General features: G+C 40.2%; 1 protein-coding gene across 1 annotated transcript in view; it reads right to left on the minus strand.

Moving 5' to 3' along the window:
- Positions 1-11,664: 11,664 nt before the first annotated feature.
- The window catches only part of CPNE3 (copine 3), a 33,994-nt gene continuing 21,461 nt past the window's right edge, over positions 11,665-24,197 (minus strand). Inside the window, 5 exon segments of the mRNA XM_014567026.2 lie at positions 11,665-15,427; positions 17,321-17,557; positions 18,647-18,780; positions 21,942-21,993; positions 22,076-22,130. Coding sequence (XP_014422512.1) covers positions 15,317-15,427; positions 17,321-17,557; positions 18,647-18,780; positions 21,942-21,993; positions 22,076-22,130 — 589 coding nt within the window. The 3' untranslated portion in view covers positions 11,665-15,316.

Raw genomic sequence — 24,197 nt, forward strand, 5'->3', positions numbered from 1 at the left:
GGCCTTCATTATGTTGAATTATGTCCCTTCTATGCCTATTTTCTGGAGAGGTTTTTTTTTTTTTCATAAGTGGATATTGAAATTTACCAAAAGCTTTCTCTACATCTATTGAGATGATCAGATGGTTTTTAACCTTCAATTTGTTAATGTGGTGTATCACACTGATTGATTTGTGTATATTGAAAAATCCTTGCCTCCCTGGGATAAATCCCACTTGACCATGGTGTGTGATTTTTTAATGTATTGTTGGAGTTGGTTTGCTAGTATTTTTGTTGAGGATTTTTTGCATCTATGTTTATCAGTGATATTGGCCTATAGTTTTTTTTAGTGATATCTTTGTCTGGTTTTGGTGTCAGGGCAATGGTGGCCTCACAGAATGAGTTCAGAAGTGTTCCATTCTCTGCAATATTTTGGAATAGGTTCAGAAGGATAGACATTAACTCTTCCCTAAATGTTTGGTAGACTTCACCTGTGAAGATGTCTGGTCATGGACTTTGGTTTGTTGGAAGTATTTTAAATTACTGATTCAATTTCAGTACTGGTAATTGGTCTGTTCATAGTTTCTATTTCTTCCTGGTTCAGTCTTGGGAGATTATACCTTTCTAAGAATGTGTCCGTTTCTTCTAGGTTGTCCATTTTATTGACTTGTAAATTCTCACAGTAGTTTCTTATGGTTCTTTGTATTTCTGTGGTGTTGGTTGTAACTGTTCCTTTTTCATTTCTGATTTTATTGATTTGGCCTTCTCCTTTTTTTACTTGATGAATCTGACTAAAGATCTATCAGTTTTATCTTTTCAAATAACCAGGTTTTAATTTCATGGTCTTTCTAATTTTTTGTCTCTATTTTATTTATGTTTGCTCTGATCTTTATGATTTATTTCCTTGTACTAACTTTGGGTTTAGAAAGAGAAATTAGGGAGACAACCCCATTTACCATCTCATCAAAAAGAATAAAATACCTGGGAATCAACCTACCTAAGGAGGCAAAAGACTTGGACTCCAAAAACTATAAGACACTGATGAAAGAAATGGAAGATGACACAAACAGATGGAAAAATATATGATGTTCTTGGATTGAAAGAATCAATATTGTTAAAATGACCAACTACCAAAGACAATCTATAGATTCAGTGTAATCCCCATCAACATACCAATGAACATTTTTCACAGAACAAGAACAAAAAATTGTTAAATTTGTATAGAAACACAGAAGACTCCAAATAGCCAAAACAATCTTGAAAAAGAATAGAGATGGAAGAATCACATTCCCTGACTTCAGAGTATACTACAAAGCTACAGTCATCAAAACACTATGGTACTGGCACAAAAACAGACACACATAGATCACTGGAACAGCATGGAAAGCCCAGAAATAAACTCACACACTTATGGTCAATTAACCTACAACAGAGAAGGCAAGAATATACAGTGGAGAAAAGATAGTCTTTTCAAAAAGTGGTGCTGGGAAAACTGGACAGCTACATGTAAAAAAGAATGAAATCAGAACATTCTAAATAAATAAACAAACTCAAAATGGATTAAAGACCTAAATGTAAGACCAGATACTATAAAACTCCTAGAGGAAAACATGGGAAGAACACTCTTTGACATAAATCACAGCAATATTTTTTTGGCTCCATCTCCTAGAGTAGTGGAAATAAAAGCAAAAATAAACAAATGGAACCCGATTAAACTTAGAAGTTTTTGCACAGCAAAGGAAACCATCAACAAAAGAAAAAGACAACCTATGGACTGGGAGAAAATATTTGCAAATGATGTGACTGCCAAGGCATTAATTTCCAAAATATACAAACAGCTCATACAGCTTAATATCAAAAAACCAAGCAGCTCAATTAAAAAATGGGCAGAAGAATTAAATAGACATTTTCCCAAGGAGTACATGCAGATGGCCAAAAGGCACATGAAAAAATTCTCAACACACTAATTAATTAGAGAAAAGCAAATCAAAACTATAAGAGGTATCACCTCACACTGGTCAGAGAGGCTGTTATCAAAAATCTACAAATGATAAATGCTAGAGAGGGTGTGGAGGAAAAGGAACCCTCTATACGGTGGTAGGAATGTAAATTGGTGCAGACATTATGGAAAGCAGTATGGAGGCCCCTTTAAAAATTAAAAATAGAGTTACCACATGCTCCAGCAATCCCACTCCTGAGCATATATCTGAAAAAAATCATAATTCAAAAAGATACATGCACCTCAATGTTCATAGCAGCACCATTTATGATAGCCAAAACATGGAAGCTATACACACACACACACATATACACAATGGAATATTACTCAGCCATACAAAAGAATGAAATAATTCCCTTTGCAGCAACATGGATGGACCTAGAGATTATCATACGAAGTGAAGTAAGTCAGAGAAAGACAAATATCATGTGATATTGCTTATATGTGAAATATTAAAAAATGATACAAATGAACTTATCTACAAAAAAGAAATAGACTCACAGACATAGAAAACAAACTTATTTTGGGGAAGCAGTCGGGGGAGGGATACAGTAAGAGTTTGGGACTAACATACACACTACTATATATAAAACAGATAACCAACAATGACCTATATAGCACAGGGGACTATACTCAGTATCTTGTAATAACCTATAATGGAAAATAATCTGGAAAAGAACATATATATATATATATATATATATATATATATATATATATATACATACATACATACATAAACTGAATCACTTTCCCTTATACCTGAAACTATCACAATATTGTAAATCGACTATATTTTGATTTAAATTAAAGAAAAGAAGATGTGGTCTAAATATATACTATGGAATACTACTCAGCCATAAGAAAGAATGAAATTTTGCCATTTGCAACAACATAAATGGACTTGGTGGGTATTATGCTAAGTGAAATAAGTCAGACAGTAAAAGACAAATACTGTATGATATCACTTATATGTGGAATCTAACAAAATACAACAAACCAGTGAATAAAACAAAAAAGAAGCAGACTCACAGATACAGAGAACAAAGTAGTGGTTACCAGAGTGTAGGGATGAGACAGGAAGGAAGTGGGCAGGGCACAAGCACTGAAGGAATGACAGAGAAATTGAGGACAGGACAACGTGGTTAGAACCGAGATGGCAGAAGATTTGATTTCCGGTAGACCTTGAGCCTCATGGCACACCCACGGGGCCATGACAGTTCCAAGGCTGACCATAAAAGGTCCAAGAGTGGGAGGGGCCCTGATCCTGGAAATCCCTGCCCCTTCCCCAAAGTAGCTGGAATAATCCTCCTACACATTAGCATATGAAATTACTGAGCCCATAAAAACTAACAATTCTGCACCTCAAGGTCGCTCTCTCTTGCCTTCTGAGTTGGCCCACACCCTGTCTACCAAGTGTGTACCTGCTTTTTCTTTAAACTAAACCCCCTGCACTTCTCAGTGTCTCTGCTTCTTGCCTTCTGAGATGGCCTGCACTCTGTCTAAATAAACTTGCTTTCACTTATTACACTTTGTTCTTGAATTCTTTCCTGTGAGAGTCAAGAACCTATTCTCTGGCAACAGGGAGAGGCCACATAAGAGAGTGGAAGGTACATGCTATTGGGTATAAGACAGGCTCAGGGATGTATTGTACAACACAGGGAAGACAGCTAATATTTTGTAATAACTGTAAATTGAAAGTAACCTCTAAAATTGTATAAAAATTTTTTAATTTAAAAATAATAGCAATACATTTTTTTAAGTCTTTCAGGGACAAACCCATAGCCCAGCAAAGCCAAGTTTGTTAAGTTGCTTCAACAACGAAGACCGTTCCCCACAAGAAACATGGATGTCCCACCAAACGCAAAAGGACAGGGTTATGGGAAGATACTGGGGAAAGGCAGAGGTTAGGTAGAGTTTAAATGAAGTGATGTTTTGAGAGGCTCAAATGAAAGCAAGATTGCATGTAAAGGAGTTAATATCAGTCCTGGGCCAACAAGCAGACTCAGGGTCCTGTTTCCTTGGAAACTACTCAGTTAAGATAAATAGACTGCAATGTCCAGAAGCCCCCTATCTGAAGTTGTGAACCTGGTTGCTTCTGGTGTCAGAATGACTCAGATCCTCCAGGCAAAAGTGAGGTGGTTCAGTCTGTCGATAAGATCCGACAACTGCAAAGTTTCCAACAATCTATGGTTTTAGAGAGCAAAGTTTCTCAGCACTATATCCTTTTGCCGATGAACAAAAGCAGTGTTTACAGGCTCCCAATTTAAAACATACTCAAAACAGTATATGTCTGTCAAACCTATATACATGCCTAAAGAGCTAAGTCAAATGCATTAGAGATGGTGGCCATGAGGGGAGAGGAACATGGAAATGGCAACAGGAACAGACGATGTGAGAAAGAATAATACATCAAGAGCATCAGCTAATGAGGATAATGTGCCATGAACTGAGGAACATCCGTAACTCAATTCTATGTGCTGCACTGTGCGCTGTGTCTAGGAAGAAGCCAATGAAGAAATGGGAGCCCCATCAAACCTGGGATCTTTCCTTCAGCCTTCATTACCCTCAGTCACGCAGGCAGCCGCTGTAGACACAGCCGCTACTTCCTCTGCTCTCTGGGGCTTCACCTGCCAGTGAGGCTCTTCTTCTGCATGTGCACAGGTCTCCACTTGACCCCTGCAGGGTTAGTGTTGGTGTCACCAAGCAGGACCCTGTGGGGCCTTCCCAGAACAGACCCCTCGCCCCATGTCCTCTGCTGCAGCTCCTCTCTGAAATACCCAGACAATAGTATCCCATGTATACTGCCTGAGTTTCTCAGATGTTAAAAACCACCACCAAAGGGAAGAAATTAACTACTTGATGATCCTGAGCACGTGACCCCTGGACCTTCCAGTGCCTAAGAATCGGTCACCATCAACCAATCAGGGAGCTGTGCACAGCTGATCACGTACCCTAGGCCGCCCCTTCCTCACTTGGCCTTGAAAAATGCATTGCTGAAACCCTTCAGGGAGTTAGGGTTTGGGGAGCATGAGCCACCCATTCTTCTTGCTCGACCCTGCTTTCTCTGCTCTAAACTCCAGTGTTTTGTTTGGCCTCACTGTACATTGGGCACATGAACTTGCCTTCGGTAACAATGTGACTTTGGCGATAGGGCCTTTAAGGAGGTAATTAAGGTTACATGAGATCATAGGGTGAGGTCCTAATGCAGTAAGATTGGCGTCCTTGTCCTTATAAAAAGCGGGAAAGGAGGGAGAGATACCAGGGGTGCTTGTGTCCAGAGAAAAGACCATGTGACCACATACAGTGAGAAGACGGTCTGCAAGCCCAGGAGACAGGCCTCAGGGGAAACCAGACCTTCGGGCATCTTGACCTTGGACTTTCAACCTCCAGAACCATGAGGAAGTGCATTTCTGTTGTTAAATACCTATTCTGTGGTATTCTGTAGGGCAGCCCCAGCAGACTGATACACTTAGTTTTGTGAACTCTGGTGGCAAATGCTGTTGGTTGGAGAACTAGGAAACAAGAATGAGGAGTCCATCGTGAGGACTCAAGAGGCAGTGATGAGACAGTCGGGGAGGTGGGTGTGGATAACAGTAGCTGGGAAGCAGCAGTGCATGAATATCCTGAGTGCCAGCCTTAGATTTATCAGCTCTGATGTTAGGTACGTCACAAACACGGTTCCCAGAAACTTGGCTCTGGGGACAAAGAGTAGTTGAAGTCTGGATTTGTAACCTCCGTAGATGTTGACCACACTCCTCTCAACAAAGCCTAATACATTCATCCTTCTTCATAAAGCTCCACGGTATCATCATCTCCTGGATCCTGATAGGCCCCAGGCCCAGAGCCCACTCATAATAACATTAATTCCATGCTGTGCTTAAAGATGTGAAATACGTGAGAGGGAAGGTAGGAATGTGGTAAACATGGATGGGGGAGACATTATTTTCCTATGAATTCCAAAAATATTTTCTGATTAAAAATTTATTTATTTTTTCCACTGTGGGACAATTTATTTGATCATTGCTTTGTCCCTTACAGGAAGGCAGGGAATCTGCCCTGACCTACTAAAAACATTTTTAAAAGGTGGGGTTCCCCCTCCCCCACAGGATAGCATAACTAATAGTTTGTGTTCAATTAAAAAGTAGCTGAGTGATGATACAAGAGCCAAGAGGCTGCCCCCTCTCTCTCCCTCTTCGGAGATGGCCTGTACTCTGTCTATGGAATGTGTACCTACTTTTGATCTGAGCACCCAACGCACACACCTTGTGGCCTTTCTCTTGCCTTTCAGTGTATCTCTCTGAATAAATCTACCTTTACTCAAAAAAAAAAAAAAAAAAAAAGAGCCAAGACATGGAAGCAACCTAAATGTCCCTCGACAGATGACTGGATAAAGAAGTTGTGGTATATGTGCACAATGGAATACTACTCAGCCATAAAAAAGAATGAAATAATGCCATTTGCAGCAACATGGCTGGACCTAGAGATGATCATACTAAGTGAAGTAAGTCAGACTGAGAAAGACAAATACCGTATGATATCTCTTATATGTAGAATTTTTTAAAAATGAGAAAAAGAACTTATTTGCAAAACAGAAATAGATTCATAGACATAGATAAAAACTTATGGTTGCCAAAGGGGAAAGTAGAGGGGAGGGATAAATTAGGAGTTTGGGATTTGCAGATACAGACTACAATACATAAAATAATTAAATAACAAGGTCCTACTATATAGCACAAGGAACTATATTCAATATCTTATAATAATCTCTAATAAAAAAGAATATATGTAAACATATAAGTGAATCACTAGTGCTGTACATTAGAAACTAACGCAACATTGTAAATCAACTGTACTTCATTAAAAAAAAAAAAAAAGAGTAGCAGAGTGAGTGGAATCTCCGAATTAAATGTGGGAATCCCCCCGTCCAGTGCTGTAGCCAGCCCCAGCCTCCTTGACTCCACCTGTATTATTGCTGAGATTTCTGCTGAAATAATCTGGCTTTACAACACATAGAGCCCTCCAGGTCTTATTCTTCTGTTCTCTCTTCACTTTCCTCAGCTGAGGATCTATAAATTCCCAGGGAGTGCTCACTCAGGTTTTCTCTTCCTTACCCAGATCCACTCAAGAGGCAGGGTTGATTTTCCAGCATCCTGTACTCGATCTCAAGTAACACTAAGTCTCACTGCTGTTGACAAAGCCTTCCAAATGCTACTGGTGCAGAACATCCACCCAACCTCATCCCTGATTTCCCCAAAGGCATGCTGTCTCCTGCCAGTAATCCGCATTCGTGATGCAGCCCTGGTTTCCTCTTGCGAGATGTGGGTTAGCGCTGACATCCCTCCCTGCAGGACCTCCCTCCTTCACCCATCTCCTTGCCTACACAGTAGTGCTCTCCAGGGAATGCAAGCTAAATCTAGCACTAGCTTAAACCAACATCATTAAGGAAGCAAAACAGTTACCTGGGTGCTATTCTCTTAACACACACTAGGGCTTTTGAAAGTGACCAAGAAAAGTTCAAATGTTGTACTGCAGAAAAACAATAAATTAACTTTTAACTGTGTGGGCTCCACCACAGGATGATCCACTCATACAAACAATGAAGAACCTAAACTATTTTAAAATAAGATATATTATTTTTAATATTAGGTGAGTGGAGAGGAAACAATTATCATACACACACATACAAACAAAAAGCTGAGGCAAGAGTTAAGTCTTCCACGCTAAGGTTTCAGATAGGCTCAAAATAATAATAGCTAACATTACATGGCATTTCCTGCTCGCCAGACATTGTTCTATGTGGTGTACCTCATCTTAACTCTATGAGGTAGTCATTATTTTTTATCATTTTCACCCTTTTCCAGATAAGGAAAATGAGACATGTAATCATTAAGTTGCCTCAGGTCACCGTGAGTGCAAAGATTTCCCAAGTTAGGATGTTGGAAAGGACTCTCACCATACTGCACAGAGCACCCTTTACTCCCTAGGGACTTTATGTAAAGGCAGTGGATACAATGCAGAAAGAAAGAGTCAAGGCAAGCATGGGGGTGGGGTCTGTTTTGGGGGGTGGGGTGGTAATTAGGTTTATTAATTTATTTTTATGCTACCACTGAGCTCTACCCTCCCCTCAAGCATCTGTGGAGGGTGGGGAGGGGTTTCTGATTAAAATTCCATGAACAAGCTCCCAGTGTTCTTAGTCATGCAAGGATATGATCACATTCTGTTTCAGGACTGAAATCCCCACATCTGCGTAAGGGATCTAGGCTTCAGGAAAGTTCAAAGCTGAGTTTCCCAGTGAGAATCTTATGCCCCTGAAGCCACATAATGAAGCCAGGCTGACTAACCACTTAAGCCACTAGAAAACCTTCCGTGAAGACTGATTCTGGGGTCACCAGCAGAGTGGAGCGCTTTATCTTGGCCAAGAGTCAATACTCAGATAGCAAGGAGGTCCCCAGAGACAGAGGTTGAGTTTTTCCCTGCTGTTTCTTCTTCCTTCCCCGACCACAGCTAAGCCACGTACTCTCTTCTCTGAACCCCTGACAGCCCATGTCCACTAGTCATTTGACTAATCAACATGTAGTCTGTTGACTAACTGGCTAATTGATGATGCACAGATACATGTCCGTCCCCCCCGCCCCCGGATCTCACCTCCGTAGTCACTCGCCAAAGGTGTAATGCAGAATGGGCTGGTTACAAGGAGTGCGCCCTGTAAAGATCTACAAAGAAGGAAGCAGAAAGTAGGGCACCCTACTCCTTATAAACATCAAATGGTTAAAGAGGCAAAACAATGTCTCTCTATAGAAGTGATCTGTGTGTGTGGGGGGGGGGGGGCCCAGTGTTTATTCAACAAGCACTTCCCTCTGATTCCTTGAAGCCATCTTCAAGTGTTATTTGCTCAAAATTGATTACAAAAATTACCTCTTTTCATCTGTGGCCCTCAAAACTAAGCTCAAACTATGAGCTGTTCTCTAGTCTTAAAAAATGCCCAGCTCTGCTTGCCATTGTTAGACTATATGCATTTGCTTTTGCTCACTAAAATCTAATGACTTCAAACAGTCGTGATGCTGTAGGTTGCCAGTTTGGGCTAGGTTCAGCCAGTGGTTCTTTTGGTTTTAGCTGGGCTAATTCACACTTTGTAGTCAGCTGCTGGATTGCCTGCGGGATGCTGGGCTAGGAAGTCCCGGATGGGAAAGCTTGTCTCTCATCCATGTGGTCTCCAGCCTCCAACGGGCTCCACAGGGTTCCAGGAGAGAGAAAGCAGAAGTCAGCAAAGCTCTTGAGGTCTGTCCTCAGAAACGGCACATAATTACTTCTGCCACATTCTACCAGCCAAGTCACAAGACCAGCCTAAATGCCAGGGGTGGAGAAATAGAATCACCTCTTGATGAGAGGACTGCAAAGTTACATTGCAGAAGAGGTGGTTACAGAGAGGGGAAAGATTATGGCCACTTTTGCAATCCAGCTAGGACTGCCAGATAAAATACAAGACACCCAGTTAATGGAGAATTTTTTAGTATAGCTATGTCCCATGCCATATTTAGGACATGTCTCTGCTAAAAAATTATCCTTTGTTTATCTGGAATTGAAATTTTACATGATGTCCTGTATTTTTATTTACTCTCTGGCAACCGTACACACAGATCATGTCAAAAGTAAAAAAAAAAAAATTTGTTTATCTGAAAGAGAAAAAGAACTTTGAACTTGAAATTACTTTTACAGTGGGCCAAATACTGTGTTAGCACGAGCCAAGAGCTCCAAGTATACCCACAGGAAAGGAGTAACTCGGCCCCTCTCCTAGTCTAGGAACCGTCTCAGCTTAACACTGGTATTAAATAACCCTAAAATAATACAGAACAGAGTCTGTTTCATTTCAGTTATGCATTAGATGAAAAAAAAAAATGCTTCACAGAACACTAACAAGAGAAGGGTCTACGTTTTCTGTAATCTGGACCTCTTCCAGACTTAATGATAATTCTTTTACCTTCCTAGGAGGCATTTTAAAAATCTTTGGAAGATATTAATCATTATGCTGTCCTGGAATTTACTATATCTAATCAGATCAAGGATACTTGAAATTCATGTTTTAAGTACCCTCCCCATACACTGTGGTAAAATTTGATGTTTTCCTCTAAGAGTTTTTATGACTGGCCGTATTTTTCCTACTATAACTTTTGTGACTGGAATTGACAGAGCAAAGGTCAGATAAATGTGCATCATTAAACAGTACAACCTGACACTTCTAGACGATTCCTCCCTCGGATGAGGAAGGGGAAGCAGTGAGAGGTCACAGCCTCTCTCACGTCCCTTTGCCCCCCGGTCACTGTCTGCCGGCTGCACGCCGTGATTCCGCTGTAAGTTTACGAGGACTCTCCGCGCTGGGACTCCTATGTAACACAGCATTCAGGACACAGTGCTTGCCGAGAGTTATTAACCAGGCTCATGGCGTGGCTTCTCGCACCCAGCTTTAAATAAATCAGTCGTTGTTGTTTATTCCAGAATCTCAGAACTGAAAGGGAATTTGGAGATTCCTACTCCATGCCCCCATTATACAAAACACAAAATCCCAAATCCCTGCGTCCAGGATCACACCAAGCATGATAAATGACAAAGGTGATGGTCTTGCTACAAGCAAGGGTCTGGCAACACCGGGGTCTGTGTCGTCACTAGGTGGGAGCCAGGCTGGGACCATTTAGGACCTGATGAGATGATAGGGGGCTAACAGATGATTTGATGTGGAGGCAGGGCTGTGGCAGGAAAAGTCCAGAATTCAGAAACTGACTAGGAATAAGAACTCGGCAAGTGTGTCATCAAACAGCCGAGTCTCTGCCTGAAGGTGGCCACCACCAACTCCCTCATCAGGGCCTCCCCAAGACAAAGCCATTGTGGCCACACCCAAGTCTGACACAGCGTCCCACCTATCTGTCCCAAAATGCAAAGACCTCCAGTTTTTCAAAACTACAACTCTGATCACATCATTCCTTTGCTTAAGCCCATTCAGTGACATCCCATTATTTTTAGCCTAGGTACACACTCCCCTGATGCCCCAGATGGCCCCTTAGAATGCAAGACCCACCAACCCCTCCACCCCATCTCTCCACTCTTGCCTGACCACTTGCCTGCTCATACTTTGTAATCCAGCAGACTTAAATGTCTTTCCATTCCTAAAACGTTCAACTCCATATTGCTGTTGACTTGAAAGCATTTATGAAGGTGTGAACTTTCTTCACCCAGTGAACTTTCAGGTCTCAGCTTAAATGGACCTCCTCAGGAAAGCACCCCTCGACAGGTAGGTGGTCGGGTCTCCCCCACAATATATTACAGCACACACTAATCTCATGTCTCTACGATTACTCATTTACTATTTCCTTACTCCCCAGCCCATTATTTCTATGAAGGCAGCAACTGGTTGCCTAGGTGACCACTGTATCCCCAAGGCTCTGTCCAATGACTACATTGTAATGGAAGCATCTTTTTTTAATGTCAGGTGGGTAAACTCTCCTGCTTAACACAACTATTAAGATTTGAGCGCCATGTCTCAGTGCACTATCTAACTAAGCTGAGAACCTGTCCCTTACTGCACCCTGAAGAGTATCTTGAATGCATTCAATATCTTTAACACGAATAAATCCCATAAAATAACCCCCCCACCCTGGTGTTTAATTCAGTAAAATATGGAATACAGGTCACTTCAAGTACTATATTCACTTTATTTCTAACTTTTCAACTGGTAACATTTAGAGAAAGAATAAAAACCAAAATGAGGAATTACTGTATCACATCAAGAGATAATTTTATCCAAAGGGAATTCAAGTGGAAGATACATTTAACATCAATTCATACATTAGTAACATACACTTATTATCAAGTATGACATCCGGACAAGCAAAAACCAGTCTCTCGTGACCTCAACCAAACTTCCAGCTGACCTGATGAGTCACTCCCCTGACTATCCACCACACACAGAAAGAGACAAGGAGAAACTTATTGAGGATGACTTTCCAGAAAATTTACAAAATGAAAAAGGCAAAGCAGGTCAAATAAAGCGTTAAGCAACGAGGGGGCCCTGAATTTACTCTGGAAAGGCTGCTTAAGGCACTACCCAAGTGGACAGTTGTAAATCCCTGCTCTGACTTTAAATTTTTACGATTTAAAAATTTTCAATTCTAAGCACAAGGCGACATGACAGTGCTAACTGGTATACTATTTTCTCAGTTCAGGCAGATGTGAGAAACTTTACATCTATCCAGGGCACCGTCACCCCCACTGTATGTCTGCAGTATATCTGCTCATATGAGGTGTGAAAGTCAACTTGTTATTTTTCTCTAAATACATTTTAAGAACTAATGGCACTTAAGATATCACTCATATGTGGAATCTAAAAAAAAAAAGAAAAAGAAAAAAGAGGACACTAATGAGCTCATCTACAAACAGAAACAGACTCGCATACATGTAAACAATCTTATGGTTACGGGGGAAAGGGGGTGGGAAGGGATAAATTTGGGAGTCTCAGATTTGCAAATTTAACCAGTATGTATAAAAATAGATAAAAAACAAATTTCTTCTGTATGGCACAGGTAACTATATTCAATATCTTGAAATAACTTTTAATGAAAAAGTATGAAAACAAATATATGTGTGTGTATATATATATATATATGCATGACTGGGACAGTGTGCTGTACGCCAGAAATCAACACATTGTAACTGACTGTACTTCAATAAAAAAAAAGAAAAAAAGAAAAAGAACTAACAGCACTTTAATGAAAGCCGACATAATAGGGAAAAGGGCTATTTTAATATAAAACAATATTAAACCAGTATGTGATGAGGTGAAACGTTGAAATTGTAAGAATTTTATAAAAACGGTAATTTAGAAACTGTAAACGCTTCGATTCAAAACTGCAGAAAGGTTATCAGCGACCCTAATTTGCTGGAATCGTGGTCCTTATGAAAAACAGCATCTCCTGATGACCCAGGTCAAGACTGAATAATACAAAAGCAATTTTCAAAAGGGAACAATTTTGGTTAAAATCAGAACAGAAAATTATGAAGACCAAATCATCAATGGGACAGTGGTGCCAGCAGCACTGTTATGTGGCCAATGAGAACAATGAGTGCTCGTGACCAGCGCTTCCCAGGGGTCCTGTGCAGGGGACTCCGGCGCCACCAGGATCTGGTCAAGGAGAGTGGGGAGGAGGCCCGGAGAGCAGGGCTCTGGACCGCGCCCCAGCTTCAAACAGGAGACCTTCTATCTGTTTTACTGCAGACTGAGAAAGAATATAGTAAACCAGTTTGTTAAAGGTTTCATGTGTTTAAAAAGAAAATTCTGAAAACAACAGCAACATACATATGCTGTTTCTAAGCATGGAAAGAGAACTGCAACCAGAAAATCTTAGACAAGAAAGGCTCAAACCAGGGGAAGACGCACCAGTTCTTTTTTTCCCCTAACTGATGTCAAAGGGACGTGTCAACTAAGGAGACATGCTACAGGGTAACAGACTGCTCATTATTACCTTCAGGTCAACAACACACATCCAGAGGCCAGCCGGCCGAGTGGGAGGGTGGTAACGGCTCACCTGGACGAGGCAACCACGATGGCAAGCAGGTCCCCACTCTCTTCAGCCTGACCCTGGCAATGAGCTGTTTCCGAGAAGCCAAGAGCTGCTCACGGCTGAGAGCTCACGTCTTTCAGAAATTTCAGGGAACAAAAGACATGAGCTGTGGTGCAAGTTTTCAACAAGAGTGACAGGAATGAATGGCACAGGGTGGATCCACTGAAGGACGTGTGATGAACACACAGTTCCGAATGTTAAAGATGAGTGGCCACTATACGGATATGCACAGTACTTGGCGCACAGGTCCTCAGTAAGACGTTACTGAGTCTATTCTGAACATGTAACACTTGCTAAGAATTATGTTCTAAAGGTAAAAATCAGGGAAAAAAGTCTAGTCTAATAAAAAGCATGTAACGACCACTCCATCCTATGCAGCAGTTGGATTTTTTGTTTCTAATTACAACAGGTTTTACACTTACTACAATATATTCTGGGCTTAGGAAATAGCACATTATTAAAATGTCAAATGGTATTTTAATTAATAACCACTATCATGAGTTTAAAAAACCAGACTAAAAGTGTTACCAAAAAAAAAAAAAAAAAAAAAAAGGAGAGAATATCTTAATGAATTTATACAAGTACACAAATCAATATATGGGATCTTAGCAAGGAAAGTAAAAAAAATTTTTTTAAATAACTAAGTCTTTCATTAGTTTTAAGGAAATGGAATTATGAATTTCTCCTTCTATGTTTTGTCCTTACAGCTTTCCTAGACAAAGCAGGACTGACCATTTTGACAAACTCCAATTAAAATAAGCTAACAATGCTCAATGTAGGACAATCTGTCATCTCTGCAGAAAAAGAATCCTGAGTGTCTCATACAGGCAGGGAAGAGTTTGCATCGGACCATGTTTATAGTATTCCATAATGAAAATAAAAGATCTAGGAAGGGAAATAAAAAGGGCTTACTTATATGAGGCTCTTTTTACGTGATGATTGTACAATTTTAAGAACTGAATGTATGCCTTCCCTTCTCATAGTATTTTTCATGAAGTCCTGTAGGAATGCATGCTGCGTTGAACTATGCATGTCTGAACTGCAGCAAAATTCAGGTACAAGTGAAGGTAGTTTTATCCCATGGAAAAGCACTAAATATAGGAACAAATTCAGTATCATCTAATTTAATTCAGTTTTTTGGGGGGGAGGGGGGAGGTAATTAGGTTTATTGATCATTATTATTTTTTTAATGGAGGCACTGGGGATTGAACCCAGGACCTCATGCATGCCAAACACACACTCTACCACTAAGCTATATCTTCCCCTCTAACACTATCTAATTCAAGAAGCTCTTGTCATCAGCTGTGAACAGTGGCTTATAAAACATTTATTGCCTGGAGCAAACAGTGTATACCCATCTGTAAATCCCATCATTCTAACCATTTCGATTCTTTCAATTAACATATACTCAAAAACACCATTTTCATCCTATGAAAGCAAACAACCACCACGACAAAATCTGCTTTTCTCACACTGGTTCCTGAGCAAACAGCCTCACCGCAATTACTAGCAATCACTGAATTGACTGGGCAAAGATTAACTTAGCACTTTCCTCCCCAAAAAGCATGAAAAGAATAATCCACAGAACCAGGTTTATATCCTAAATGCTGGGGTTGGGGAAAACCAGGTAAAATGACAGATTCATGATCTGGTGTCAGAGAGGAAGCCGTCGCTCCACACAGCACAGAAGAATCCCGCTCCGGTGACCACAGACCACACAGCTCCTTTCACTGGGCAGCCGGGTTCTTGGGAGGAAGGAGTTTGTATGTGTTGAAGTAACCCACCACCTGCTGGGGGATCTCCGCCAAGACACACTGAGCAAGGGCTTCTTTGGGAGCCTGGGGAGTAATTAAAAGCAAAGGGATTTTATTAGCAACCACGTTTTTACTGCCATTTTGATAAAAGACGAGGAACACATCACCCATGAGGAAAAAGCAGTACTTCCCGATTCCTGGGCTTGTCTCAGGGACAGTCCGTGAAACATGGAATTAAACTAACCAACGTCACTTGGGGATGCTTTATTATGCTCCCTAACATTTGTCAAGTCCTTTTTTGGTGCCAGCATTTTGGCATTCAATGATTTTTTTTTTTAACTTTTAAATATGGGTCTTTCATTCACTTGATATTCATTTTTTAAAAACTTTCTATTTGGAAATAATTACAAATTCATAGGAAGTTGCAAAAATAGTACAGAGTTGGGGGGAGGGTATAGCTCAGTGGTAAAGTGCATGCTTAGCATGCACGAGGCCCTGGGTTCAATCCCCTGTACCGGTAAAAATAAATAAATAAACAAACAAACAAACAAATAAACAAACCTAATTGCAACCCCCAACCTAAAAAAAAAAACACAAACCAGTACAGAGAGATCCCATGTAACCATCACCCAGTTTCCTCTAGATGTAACATCTTACATAACTATAGTACAACATCAAAACCAGGGAATGAACACTGATACAGTTCACAGGACTAACTCAGATTCCGCCAGTTTTTACGCACATTCATTTGCGTGTGTGTGTATAGTTCTGTGTAATTTTATCATCTGGTAGATCTGTGTAACCACTGTCACAATCAAGATACAGAACTGCTTCACCACAAAGATCCCTCATATTACCACATTTTTTAATACACACCCACCCTCTACCTCCCCACCCCACCCTCACTTAGAATATTGGAACATAAAATGCCATAACTGTGCCAGAAAAGTTCAGCAGTTTCTTTAATGACTAAAATGCAACAACCAGACAGCCCAGCAGCTTCACTTCTGCATATTTATCTCAGAGAAATAAAAACACAAAAACCCGCAAACAAATGTTTATAGCAGCTTTGTATGTAATAGGTGAAAACTGGGAACAGTTCAAAATGTCCTTCAGTGGGTGAAAGGTTAAGCAAACTGGTACACCCACATCAAGGAGGGCCCTCAGCAATAAAAAGGAATGCATTCAACGACCGGGAAGACTCTCCAGAGAATTCAGCTGGGTGGGAAAAAAGCCAATCTCAAGGTTATATACACTGTATGATTCCATTCACATAACATTCTTTTTTTTTTTTTCTGGGGGGAGGGAGGTAATTAGGTTTATTTGTTTATTTACTTTTTTTAGAGGAGGTACTGGGGATTGAACCCAGGACCTCATGCATGCTAAGCATGCGCGCTACCACTTTGAGCTATACCCTTCCCCCCCTTCACATAGCATTCTTGAAATGACAAAACTACAGCAATGGAGAACATATTAGTGGTTGCCAGTAGTTAAAAAGGAAATGAAGGCGGGAGGGAAGCAGGTGTGGTTATAAGAGGGCTACAGGAGGGCACCTGCTGTAACGGACCTTGACTGTATCAGTGTCAGTGTGCTGGTTACGACTCCGGGCCAGAGTTGTACAAGGTGTTACCGCTGGAGTAAACTGCGTAAAACAGCCTCCCCAGAGATTTTCATCAAATCAACCTCCAGTGTGGTCAATTCATCATATATTTGCATAGAGCTTTTCTGTTATTACACAGGTGAAGATGAAACATATTTCAAAACATTCACAACAACATCGGTTTTAACAACGTACTGTGTAAGGGTCACACAAGTATACAAGCTGAAACAAAACTGCCAAATCTAGTCAAGGGTCTTCAAATGGAAAATTCACATTTTTAACCCCAGTCACCTACTCAGCTGCCTGGTTACGGACGGGCAAAGGTCTGGGTTCAAACGCCTCCGAGTGCACGGAGAACAGCAGGGAGTGGTACTCACGTTCTGGAACTGCCGGAAAGGCACAAACTGGACGATGTCCCTGATGGCTACCTCGCCGGATGGGGAGCGGAGACTTCCGCCATCGCCATCCAGAAACTCCATGGCACTGAAGTCGGCACCTCCAACTCCAACAATGATGATGGACATTGGCAGCTTGGCAGCGTTAACGATGGCTTGTCTGGTCTCATCCAGGTCTGTGATCACGCCATCAGTAATGATTAAGAGCACAAAATATTGCTGCCGGAAGAGAAAATTATGTCCACTGAGCAGGCTGAGCTCCCAAACAATAAAAGCAATGGTTAATGACATCTCCAGCTCGATGAGTCATTTAGTCTCCTTCCTGCTCATCTGCCCGGCCAGTCTCCACCCAGGAAACCATCAACAAGAAATTTTCCAAGATTCTCTGGTGACAAGGAAATTTACTGATACAAAAACTGCAGGGTCATCAAAAGTGCAACAGACCACAAAAGAGGGCTGGCATAAATAAGCAGAAGCAAGACATCTTAACGTCAAAGATTAAACTTCCAGTTAGCTTATGAATAAACCCTTTGATGTAACCGAAGTATTAAATATGTCAAAGTATCGATCGAGGGAGCAAGTGGCAACTCCGTTCTCAAAAGATCAAATATGGAAGAAGCAGAATTGGTTATCAAACTAAAATATACTGGAAAAAAATGAACTTGGTTGGGGGAGGGGGATCTCTCAATCCTGTCATCTCTGATAAATCTTTTTAGAGAGTGATAAAGTGTTACATAAAGTTCTGACTCCATGTTTTGGGCCATTTGAGTCTAAAATGGAAATAAGGTTTATAACAGTAGCTATCACATGATGTGTGTTTTCTCTGACTCAGGCACTGTGCACGTTATGTGAATCACCTCCTCTCACGCTTTGGACAACTGTATGAAGTAGTCATTCCTGCCTTATTTGAGAATACTGAAGCTGAGCGAGATGTGGTATCCAAGATCCAACAGGTAATGATTATCTAATGCAAGTCTCTTTAGGAAGTAATTTGCAACAGCGACTGAAGGGGTAAGTCTTCTCAAGCCTTAATTTGCAAAATCTACTTCAAAAACATAGACAACAGATATTCTTTTAAATTTCAAAAGATAGAGAAAATACTCATGAATATAAAGGTTGTTTTGCTGTTGTGTTGTTTTTAATGATCACGAATTTAACAACAAGAGATGTTACTCCCAAGCCAAGCACGACCATGTCATTGCTTCATGCCCTGCCTTTGTATCTTGATGGACAAAATAAATAGAAAAATGGCCCTAGGAGCAACTGCCAATCCACACTCTCCCTGTCCCCTCGCGACAGGGCACTTACAGAAGCCGTCTGTTGTTGTGTGGCTGCAGCTGCAAACCTGGCCACGTGATTTATGATTGGAGAAAAATTCGTTGGTCCATAGAGTTTTATCTGAGGAAGGCAGGCCCGATATGCCTCTACAATGCCTTGGATTCCTAGACCAAAAAAAAAGCAGGATTAAAAATTCTCAAGTACAATTTAACTGTTTACTACTCACCGTGCTGGCTAATTTATATACCAACATACAGTGCTTTAAACAGTCAAAAGTGCCCTATTCAGGGGTTCCTCTAAGGTATATATTACAGAACCGCATAGCTATATTCCATCACAAAAACCTATAAACTCTACTCACCCCTGGTAGAAGGCATTTGTTTTCATCTCAGCCAAATTATTCACTAGTCTACAGTAGGACTGTTGTATTGCTTAATTTTTTTTCACATGTTTATCAATTTATTTTCTTTTTTTAAACATTTTTTATTGATTTATAATCATTTTACAATGTTGTGTCAAACTGCTTAATTTTGATAGGTTTTGGGAATAAGACTCTGATGGAAAAATAACCATGAACGAGATGCTGCCTCATACGGCTGATGAGAAGAGGTAAGGAAAAGTAACTGATAAAATGGGAAAACTTTTACATACACAGTTTCTAAAACCATACCAGATGGCTATAAACTTAACGTTCATTCTAGCCAAGGGTTTACTCAATAACTCACAGGGTAAGCATGGTATCTGTGGGAGACTGTTTCAACTCCAAATATTCACTTTCAAGTTATTCATTGCATTTTGCTGCAGAAATACTAATTCGTTTGTTTATTGGGTATGGCCTGGGCTGGGTGTTCTGTAACGGGAGACTGGGCAGGGCCATCTGATTAACTCTGACCAGTTCATACGAATGCACATGCCTAAGAAGATGTCTCGAGAACCACTGCCTGTTTTCACCCATTCTCTTGCTCTTCCCTCTGCCAGGGGAGCAGCATATCCCAGGTGGGGGCTGTGCCTTCAGCCTGAGACCCAGAATGAGAATAGATTGAGCAGAGCAGCTGCCTGCCAACAAGTAAAGGGATTTGTAGAGCGAGCAAGAAATTACCTATTGTCGCTGTAAGTCACTGAGATTTAGAGATTGTTGATCACAATAGCACGACCATTGGAAAGCTGAACAGCATTCCCGATTAAGGCACTGCTGATAATCTGCCCCTGATACTCAGTGGTGTCTGGAACGTAGGGAAGATACTGAAATCCTACAAAAATTCCCCTCAGTACTTGCTAAGATTTCAAGGAAATCTTAAAAGACTTTTAACACAAACCAAAACATTTGCTTAAAGAAATGTCCAACAGAACATAGATCAACAAAGGAGAGAAATATTTACCAGCTGTAAAAGCTTCTTCACGTGACCAACCCTCTATATTAATAATGTAAAAGTGCCAGTAAAAGGGTCCTAAGCACCTTGAATTTAGGAATAAGTGGTCTTACAAAAAACCTGAGAATGCAACTAATTCACACACAGAAGTGATTTTACATGCATGAGGTCAGCGGCTCCAGTAGTAACAAAACTAATAATACTAACACAGGCCGGCAGGGTCTTACTGAAACGATACACACTGTAGAAAAATTGAGCCCCAAACCACAGCAATAATAGTATTTTCTTCCATTTCTATCATCTAGCTTGCTCTTCAATCGACAGGTATACAAAACTATTAATTAAATATCTTCATAATTTCAATTGCCTTCAGTTTCTCAACTAAAACTGAATTGTGCCGAAATCGTTCCTTTGCACTCAAGAAGAAAGTGAGACGTGTTCTTTCTGGGCAACTAAGTTCAATGATTCATTGGGAAAAGGGGGATTAAATTTCCTCGCCTTAAAATAAGGCTGTATGTTTTTCTGTGTAGTATCTCCCTTGTCTAAAGCCAAACTGATTCCTCTTTCCAGACTTTAAAGCAAAAGCGGAAAAGCTGTGTATGGTGGCAGCCCAACGATGGGCTCCTTTTAAATCAACTTCTGAAACGAATTATCCCATGCTATAAGTCATCCAAATTTACTTGCAATAAGTAAAACCCAATTACGACAATTTCCAAAAATTTGTTCCAATATCATCAGCAGCATGAAGCACGTTTCTTTTTTTTTTTTCAATTATTAAGTGAACTTTCTATTTTGAGATAATTATAGATTCACATGCAATTGTAAGAAATGATACAAAGAGATTCGTGGTAAAAGTATTTTGTTTCCCCCAAGGGTAACATCTGACAAAACTCTAGTAGAACATGCAACTAGGGTATTGACAATGACGTGGTCAATGTCAATGGACAACCAAGGATCCATCACGTTGCACTTTTAAAGCTATATTCACTTCCCTCCGGCCCCTACCCTTTCCTTAGTAACCTTTGGCATCCACTAATTTGTCATCCTGAAACGTAAAAATATTCCCAGTTTCCTATGGCTAGGGATACAAAAGGTCATGGCCAGCCACTGAAAGTGTATCAGAGAACACCGAATCAGTACGAGAAAAAGAGTTCTGGAAAAAAAAGAAAAAGGAGAAAATCCTCATACGAACGACCCCCGACACAATGCTCATGCTCTTTTACTTTATGAACATTCTGTAGGTAGAGAAAGAAAGAACACCCTCTTCAGTGAAAAATCTACACATTTTATAATTATCAAAAGGACCCTTTGCAGAAAATAAGCTTACTGTCTACAATTTTATTCCTCTGCCCTATCTCTTTTCCTCCTCCAAACTGTTCAGTCTTACATAATTCTGTGGGAGATCTGGCATTTTAGGTTGATGGCTCAGTGGTGTAAAAAGGAAGAAGTACTGGAATATTTCAGAAAGAGCCCAATTCTTTGTTCCTTGAGCCACCCCATCTCCTTACAGAGCCCTGTATAGCACGGAATCTGATGCTGGACACTTTCTTTGTAGATGGTAACTGCTACTCTGAGAAAAGCCTCAGAAAATCCGTACACTGAATGACTCACTGTATTGCAGGTTTATTTTAAAATCAACTTTTATGGGAAAGTAAGATGATTCTTCTTATGGATCTACCCTCAAGATTAAGAATTCTTTTGTTCTATTAACCCTCAGGAGGTAGAAGGATTTAGCTTGCAATCTTTATCATCATTGTGATTTGCACCACCATCATCCTCACCACGCCAACCACCACCGACTTGGTGTAATTCTACTTGAAACAACAGAAAGTGCAACATGTCACAAAAAGGAACCTACAGAGGAAATCTGAATAGGTTTAAACCACAGGGGGAGAAAAGTAACAAAGACTAGTGAGGCTTTCGTTTTAAAATCTTCGTGTCTATTTTTAACTTACCGTTACAGTAGGGATTGGATGGATTAAAGTTCATCGGGAATTCATGTGAAACCTGTGAAAAGACGAAAGGAAGGCTGACGAGGCCACTTTGGCTTTGCTGGGAGGCAAAGCTTTACAATGAGGGTCCCTCTTACCTGCCACTGAGGAGGCACCTGAGCTCCAAATCCAAAAGCTGGAAACATCTTATCACTGGAAAGAAAATTTGAAAACAGCAAATGATTGTTTTTCTCAAAACAGAGTTTTACCTTTATAATAAAACCAATATCAGCTTTTTTTTTCAAATTCAAAACTCTTCAAAAAATATATACAAAAACAAAGATTAGCCATAATAATCACCAGAGAGAACCAATGTTAATATTTGGCAATTCTCATTCTTAGTATTTTTCTGTGCATTGATGGAGAAAAATGTCTCTCTCTATATATATTTATTACAGTGGAGTTTATATTCATGTTTTATAACATACTCTTTTCTACCTACATACTGTATGTCATTTCACTGAATAAATATGTAAGTGAATCCATAAAGTCCTAAAAAGTACAGGGTATTTCACTCGTTTACAAAAACTCATTTGGCTACAACACCCGACCTCAATGACATGAAATTATTTATAGCCTTTACTTATGCCACTCGATATGAACAGTCATTCCTTTGGCCACTGAAACATCGTGCAAATGCCACATATTACAAAACTCTCACACTTCTGCAGCAAAATGTGTGAGTATTTGACCCCAAAGGTTTACAGATAAAGGATTATGGCCCCGAACAAATAACACCACGTGAGTGGCTGCTAAGGACTCCACTGGGTGGAGAGTTTCCTCTAACTGATGGCCACCCAATGTGCTGCCATTATAAAACACTGCAATGAATATAGTCATTTTTCTACAAAGAATATTTTTTATGTTAATTCTTAATTGCATTAAGGATAGAACCTACATCATAAATGTCACAGTGTTTTTCCCAGTTGATTGTCTTTTTTTTGGTTTTTTTTTTGTTTTTGTTTTTAATTTTTTCTTCCTAAATGGAAGTACTGGGGATTGAACCCAGGACCTCCTGCATGCTAAGCATGTGCTCTACCACTTGAGCTATACACTCCCCCTTAAGCTATACCCTCCCCGTCAGCCACTTCTGAATCACACCCTAAAAGGGAGAGCACGTGCCCTCTCAGTCCCTTTGTCCTTGCCCCACTGGCTGCAGAGGATGAGAATCAGAGCAGCTGCCTCGGCCCCAGGATGGACGCTGTGAGTGGTGGAACCGCCCCTCAGACCTGAACTACTCCCCTCCAGACATGCAACACGTAAGAGACATTAACCTCTCTTTTGTCCAAACCACTTTGTTTTGGGGTCTCCATTGCAGCAGTTTTGTCTACACTCTATACAGAATAGTTTCCTAACATATACAGGTATGAGTCAGGGATCCAAATTCAGTTCCTGTCCAGTTTGACAGCTGTTACAGTCCTTTCCCCTAAAATGTCATCTCCATCACATACTGAACTCATATACACTCTTGGGTCTATTTCAAGACAGCTTATTGTTTCTACTGGTCAGATACAAGCTCCATTCTCTTAATTAATACATAATATTATACACATGAAACTTATATAATGTTATAAATCAATAAAAAGTTAAATTATATATATATAGCTTTAAAATAACTTTTAATACCTGCTGGAACAAACTCCCCTTCACTTTTTTTCTGAAAAACTTCTTGGCTGTTCTGATTCATTTTGCCTCCCAGAAAATTTTAAGAGTCATTTTGCCAGGGTTCCACTGCAATTCTGATTAAAATTAACTAATTCAGGGGCAAATGTTGTATTTTACACAATTATCACATCTGCTTATCTAGAATCATGGCATGTTTCCATTTAAACAAGCTTCCTTCTTTGTCCCTCAGTAGAATTTTGTCATTTACCATCACTAAAGGCCCTAGACCCCTCATTCATTGTCATTTTTTATAATATTATGAATTGTGGTATTTTACCCACAATAATTTCTTCACTTGGTTATTGCTGGTTGGTGAAAAATTGTTGATTTCTTACTTTACATTGTATCTGACCACCTTGTGGAACTTTCATTACTTTCTAATATTTTTCACTTGATTCTCTCAGGTTTGAATTCATTCCTCACAGGTCTGCTAGAATTTATGTATGAAACTGTCTTGGCTGGTGCCTTTGTGAAGAGTGGCTCCTTGACCAGCCATTTCTTTCCTTCCAAGATTGCTGGGCTACTCTGCTTCCCTGCCTCTGGGGTCAACTTTGG

This window comes from Camelus ferus, chromosome 29, assembly GCF_009834535.1.
Source record: "Camelus ferus isolate YT-003-E chromosome 29, BCGSAC_Cfer_1.0, whole genome shotgun sequence".
Classification (NCBI taxonomy): domain Eukaryota; kingdom Metazoa; phylum Chordata; class Mammalia; order Artiodactyla; family Camelidae; genus Camelus; species Camelus ferus.